A 7,047-nucleotide genomic window follows, 5' to 3' on the forward strand; every position below is an offset into this window, starting at 1 on the left:
ACCCCCCCCGAATGAAAAAAAGAAAAGAAAACACGGACACACACACACCCAGAATATTCTCCTGAAAAAAATTACATTTTATTGAGTGTACATTTAAATAACTCGATGACGTCACAGATTCATAATTTCGTTAATTTGGGGTATATTTTCTTCAAACTTTCACACATAAAAATTGTATTCTTTCATTTTCCGAAATTTGGATTTAAATAGGTATTTCACGACAAAATATAAAAAATGTATTACAGGGTTTAGTACATGTATAGGTCAGATATATTTAGTGAATCTGTTCTTTAATTGCATGTTCATTGTAAAATGGAACCTACAGAGGTCAGATATAACAAAATCCTCTCATAAAAAGGTGATTTTTGCTGGTGTATTTGTATTGCTTTGTTGTTGTCTTTTACCCTGAGTGACTTAGTGAGAAACATGATTTAACAAGGTTATTGTAATGGTCTTAAGGTCCTTGTTATAGTGAGGTTCCCCTGTATTTAGAAAGATCTTTTTTTTTTCTTTTTAGTGATCTTATGTAACAATTAATGCATGCAAATGATAACTTTATTCTAATTTTCATGTTCTGTTCTAATCTTCACTGTTTAATAATGATACCTGTAGTTGTCATTATTGATCTTATGTCTTTGAATTCAATTCAATTCAGTCTTCGTCTGTAGCTGCATGCCACGGAATTTTCCTTGTCTTTCCCTCCTCTTTGGATCGAACCTGGAAAGTCGCGAAACCCAATATCCGCCAACAGGCAGAATAGAAATCACTTCGATTTGCGACAGCCCCTGCGCGAGCAGTGTCAAAATCATGCCATCGGCTCTCGCCTTGTTTGCAGTGCCGTCAGCCTTTGAAAAGGTATTCACAATTTCCTCAATCTTCTCCTCCCCCAACTTCCTAACCACCCTCTCTCTTGCATTATCAGGTTTGTCCTTCCTGCTATTAAAGTTTCTTGTATTTTTTCTTCGGCTTAAGAAGGTCTTTGTAGCCGCCCGCGACCGACATGATTGTGTACACAATCCGAACACTAGCTACGTCCGAAGCGAAGTTAGTGTGGTAATTTTATGGGAATATTAGGTATGGGATTACCCTGTGGTGAAGGAAGGGTGGAAAGGGGGTTAACAGAAGGAAAATACTAGTGATACTTACCAGGCCAAAGAAACTAGTAGAATGTTGCTGTGATAATACTCCTTGCTGTGGATGTATATATTCCTGGTGTATATTTTAGAGCACGTTGCAGCTTGTAATGAAGGTATGTAGCTTGTTGTAGATAAACTCGAAGAGCGAACGGGCGAAGCAAAGGTTGTGTTATAAAACAGACGTCCTCGTCTCGCTCATGTCGACTCTCAAAGTGATGAAGATGGCTTCCGCGTAGGCAAGGCCCCTTGCGAACGTACGGCCGTCCGTTCGCGATCTCCCCATTTTGGGACGCGCGCGTGCAAGCTACCCATACCCTGTGGTCTTAGGTACTTACGACCACACTCCCCCCGACTTTAGGACAGCGTTGTCGCCTTTTAATTTAAGGATATGAAAGTAAACCCTTGAGCGGGTAGTATCCAAAAATTCGACCATGGCCCTTGTACGGGTCGCAATGATTCCAAATAAGGTGAGAACGCATATATTAATCTACTGTCGCACTCATGGATTAGTATTAAGTCAGAAACAAAAAAAACCTAAATGAGTGTTTAGACCAATAGATTAACCTGTCACAAGTCTGTATAACATATGTCATATATATATATATTTTTTCCTCTTAAAAATACCTAACCAACTTCTCGAGTAAAGGCCCAAGGGGATTTGTATCTATGTGATTTTTGAAATATTATGCCCAAACTTGCGGTCACAAGATACACTTGATACCAATATCGAGACTATCAGGGGATCCCCTAAAATAATTTGCCTGCATATGAATATATAAATGTTAATAGAAAAATAAAGACAAAGGAATTCTTTTCTTTGTACTCATGTACATTTTTAGCACAAGTACAAGCAGGAAGCCAGTTGATATAATTTTCCTTTCTGTATTTGTTACCATATTTTACCTGTCAACTTCCTGCACTTTTTGTTGCAAATTTGCAGGTAATTAGATCAAACTCTGATCTTTCTTGTAAAAGAAAAACAAACCAAAATCCAAAAAGGTATATACAAAAAATACTTCCATGTATCTAGGCATTGCTTTCCTGTACACCTAGGTACAAGATTCTACCATTTCTGCTGGTCCTCTGCAGAATTTCCATGAGAGGAACATTTCTTATTTCTGCAACTGCAGCCGCAATGTCTCCAATGTTGTTAGGCGTATTCACTCCCACATTAGTCCTGAGGGGCAAATATGGTGAGTCCGTCTCGATCAGCAGTCGTTCTGACGGGCAGTGCCGCAGTGCGCTAAGCTGATCTGACGTGAATACACGCAACAGTCCGGAGAAACTTACATAGCATTTTGGGAAATTAGAAACCCATTCGTTCATGGTTTCTAGGTCGCCCGAAAAACTATGCAGATGTATCCGCTGATAAACGGAACAGTATAACCTTACCTGTTTGAATACCTTGCGATATGCCAAACGAGTAAGGTCCGGGTTTCCTCTCGGTCCCCGAATATGCATGATAAGGACATAACCCAAAGTACCCAGTCCTAAGATACGGTTTAGAAGATGCATCTGGGAATCCCATGTGCTTGGCTCGAGATTATAATCCAAACCTACTTCGCTAATACCCGAGACCCGACGAGATGACAAAGTCTGCTCAAGGTACGCGAAGTCGTCTGCAGTATATGAACCTGCGCGCGAAGGATGGATTCCGATGGCAAGATGCCATGGATGCCCAACTAAACGCGGCATTTGACTGTAGGTCCCTGGATCACAGAAATTCATAACGCCTCCTATAACTCTGACCGGAACACGGGGCGGTGCTAACTGTTGTTCTGTAACATGCCCAAGATGCGCACTCAAACGGTCAGGGTGATAGTGAGCGTCAAAAGCTGTAAGAACAGGTGAATCTGGTTCATCAGGGCCAGACATAGCAATTGGCGCCGGTTTTGACTGCATCGCGGCCGGGGCAGAGGTCGCCACGCCCGCATTAGCAGGAGTGGTCATTGCGATTGGCGCAGATCTTGAAGGCATCGCTACTGGGACAGAGGTTGCCACGCCCGCACCAGCAGGAATGGTCATTGCGATTGGCGCAGATCTTGAAGGCATCGCTACTGGGACAGAGGTTGCCACGCCCGCACCAGCAGGAATGGTCATTGTGATTGGCGCAGATCTTGACGGCATCGCTACTGAGACAGAGGTTGCCACGCCCGCACCAGCAGGAATGGTCATTGCAATTGGCGCAGATTGTGCTTGCACAATTGGGACCTGACATTTCTCAGAACTGCATGTAGGTACCACTGATGGAGCAGCAATTGGCGCTGATGGTGACGCTGGTTTGTGCTGACATTCTTGGGAAGTTGGTACCGGCTCCTCTTTTACAGAAGGAACTGAGAATTTGTTTTTGAACCAAATTTGTCTGGTCCGAGGCAATTGACCTACCAAAAACAGCAAGGGACGCCAATGGATGAGAACTGCTGGTGAGTTTGGTGGTGACAAACCGAAACGTGGAGGAATGTGCCAGCCATATTCTTTCGATAGGTGTATCATGTCATCCACCAGCTCTAGTTGGAATTGGGTCTTAATCGAGCAGTTCCATCGCTTGAACAGAAAATCAAACAATCCTATCAGCCCTCTTACTCCAAGCTCTCGTGAAAGAGCAAACAGAGCATCGACGCGCACGCCACGCATTCTCTGCCAAAACTCGGAAGATTCCCGTTTAAAGCACAGAGGTAAATGAAATCTGAATGAATGGTTAGGTAATTTGTCCCTCCTGAGGACAACCTTACACCCCCTGAAGGGGCACATAATCCCTCGCTTCACTCCACCCACTTTCCTCGAAGGAGACAGGGGGGTGCCAGCAATTGGCGCCTTGGGAAATGCCTTATCCGGACCCTTTGCAAGGGTTGTCGCTGAAGACACTTCCGGTTTGTTTGGAAGTGTTTCCAGGGAATCGCCCGCGACGTCGCAAGCATCGGGGGCCTTGCCCTTGCTTGAGCCGTTATCCACTTCCATGGACTCTACATTCTCCATACCTGAACAATGGAAGAAAGAAAAAGACCAAAACATACAATTTGACTGCCATCCTTTTACCAGGCAGAAATTAATAAATGCATTTCAAAGTAATCAAATCATCCATTAAGTACTTATGGATGGTTAACAAAAAATGCATTTCGAGTTATTTTCACCCATGATTGCCGGGTCAACAGAAACAAAGCAAACATGAAAACCATCTAATCCATAACTTTGCCTCAATTTGCAGACAGGGCACCTAAACTTATCCATAGCCTCCCCTTCCTCTTGGGATATCTAATGCAGTTTAATAGCTACGTTTAATTGTATCGTGTTGCCGGTCTACTACCCGGTAAATAAATTAATACAAAATGAATGAAAATAAAATTATAAAATCATTTTAATGACATTAATATTATTTATTACGTAAATTATAATTATTGACGTTAATCACAAGAATCAAAGTCCATAAATTTAATTTTAGCTCTCCCCCAACATTGCTCGATCATTATACAAAAACTAATGGCTATCTTCACTTTTGGAAATTCATGCAATACCATTGCAAATGCGCTGCACATGCACTGCGCTGTGCCTGTGATGGACGAGTAATAAGCCTACACCACCCCCATCGCGTGTACCAGGGCGAGTTTTGGGACTATAAGCTAATCTTTTGTGTAAGTTAGCTGTCGAAAAGTATAGTATAACATAATTTGTTTACTATTATTGGCATTAGATTGTATCAAAGAAAGGAAATAGGCGTTGTGATCATTGTCCCCATTCATTGTCATGATTGTCGCACCGATCGTACGACCGTGATCACCATGACAACAATGTTGTTGTTGTTGAATATGATGGCGCTCTTCAATCTCTCCAGATTATACGCGCCAGTCGCTTTTGTAAGTAGGACGTCGTTGGCAAAGGCGATCCATACGGCGTCAAACCATTGGTGACGATTATATGACGTATTAATATAGATTAGTGTATGTAACTGTACACTATTACAACACGAGATGGCGCTGCACAACGCCATTCCCCGGGGTACTACAGTACCCCGGTGTACGGCGTGGTACATCATGTACAAAACATATATGACAAATATGTGATCAAGTTTCAGGTATTAAAAGCAACAAGATAGTTTTTGGTAAATTTGAAAACATTCAAAAACTATTCTCCACAAAAATTATAGTAATAGATAGTCATCGAGCAGTAATGGTATGCTCTAAATATCTTTTATTTGATTTTATATAAATCATTTTGAATATTTATTGAATTGGGTTAGGGTTTCTGAACAAATCTATAAAGACATTGGTAAACAAACTAAACATTGCAGAGGCCATATATAAAAAATTCCTCATCTTTGATGTCTGTTGCATATATATTGTTCAGATGGATGGACCAGGTAGACTGAGTGATGATGACAGTCTAGGTAAGTTTATTAGCCTTTCCAATACTGAAAACATGCATTAAAATCATATTTGGTTTCTTCAGTATATTAAAACTATGAGCTTTGAAGATGCAAAGCTGAATTTCGGAACACCCAATACAAAAAATATTTTTGGCTGGCATTCAATTTTCATAAGAATGATGTCAAATTGATAAGTCAATCTCTTTTCAATAAGATGCAAAACTGGAAAATGCAAAGCTGGTATTTGAAACATTACCCTTTTATACCCTGTCACTAACATTAGTAGAGTTAACCACCTATTTAGCACTGTGCGTCTTCCCCAGTGCTTGGTTAAGCGACACAACATGGCTCAAACTGTGAGGAGCAGGTGCTCTTCTCCTCCTCATTAGCGGCACGACAGCTGATGACTGGGATGAAGACAGTCGGGAATAGCCATGCTCCTGGATGCGCAACGACTTGGGTGGCCGTCCTGCATGTAGCTGACTTGCTCCTTCGAGCTGTTGATGTGGGTTGGACACCAATCTTTTTGGAACCTTTCAGGTTCAAATGTCTTACTGCAGCATTTTTTGCTGCCAGACCTCGTTTCCTAACTGTCATGGCAGCCCCAGAATACTTCCCAAAGGTATGCAGTGCTGATACCAGATGCGTATCAGTCTTGATACCTCTTCTGAACCCGTTGACGCTTCTTGATCTCTAAGTCAGGTAAATTTCTAAGCAGTGCATTGGATGAGTCCAGCCTCGAAGTCACAAATGCTTGAACAAGCATTTCTGCAGTATGCTGATCAAGATAGTCCAGAATGCCTCCTATCTTACGAAGGGCCGCCATAGCTGAACTGCATATTCTATTAACATGGGCCTTCAAGGTAAAATGCTGATCAATCATGGCTCCGAGGTTTCGGGCAACTTCTCTACTTGGTATTTCTTCACCTCCTACGTGTATGCTGACACCGGGACAACACCTTGAAAGGAAATTTGAAGTGAAATGTACTACCTCCGTCTTGTCATCATTCATAGTCAGTTTGTTCATCGTAGACCACGCTCGGATATCTCGGAGGCAGTTGTTGACTCTAGTAATGACAGAGTCTCTCTCGTCAGGATTGAAAATGCTGTAGACTTGGGTATCATCTGCGTAGAACATGGATTCCATGTTATGGGCACGGATGATGTCCTGTATGGGTGCAATATAGAGAGTAAAGAGGAGGGGATTTAAATTGTCATATTTAAAAGTGTTGTTCTTTACAGATATATTACGCTGTTTCCATTTAATGCATTACCTTGGACATATCAGAATCTGGTGCTCTCTCTCCTTTGGCTCGGTCTGTTCTCAGGGACCTTAACATCTCCATCAGCTTGGGGTTTTTTGAGACTGTTTCATCTACATCTATATATATATATATATATAAAGTTATGCATTGACTGCTTGTATTAATTCAAAATGAATAATTAAAACACATACAGCAAAGAAAATAAGATTTAGTGGTAATTTGACCACATGATTATTGGACGAAATGGGTTTAGACAAAATGACATTAGACCAGCTGCAGTTATACT

General features: G+C 41.6%; 1 protein-coding gene across 1 annotated transcript; it reads right to left on the reverse strand.

Annotated features, from left to right (window-relative positions):
• Window positions 1–1,755: 1,755 nt before the first annotated feature.
• Window positions 1,756–4,788, reverse strand: LOC121426781. The gene has a single exon (XM_041623179.1). It carries the CDS (start codon window positions 4,146–4,148, stop codon window positions 2,163–2,165), a length of 1,986 nt encoding a protein of 661 aa, XP_041479113.1. The 5' UTR covers window positions 4,149–4,788; the 3' UTR covers window positions 1,756–2,162.
• Window positions 4,789–7,047: the final 2,259 nt, after the last annotated feature.

This window comes from Lytechinus variegatus, chromosome 13 (genome assembly GCF_018143015.1).
Source record: "Lytechinus variegatus isolate NC3 chromosome 13, Lvar_3.0, whole genome shotgun sequence".
Lineage (NCBI taxonomy): Eukaryota > Metazoa > Echinodermata > Echinoidea > Temnopleuroida > Toxopneustidae > Lytechinus > Lytechinus variegatus.

Excerpts from the sequence above, each read along its gene's own strand:
- LOC121426781 (XM_041623179.1), bottom strand. The coding sequence starts at position 4,148 with ATGTTTTGGTCTTTTTCTTTCTTCCATTGTTCAGGTATGGAGAATGTA.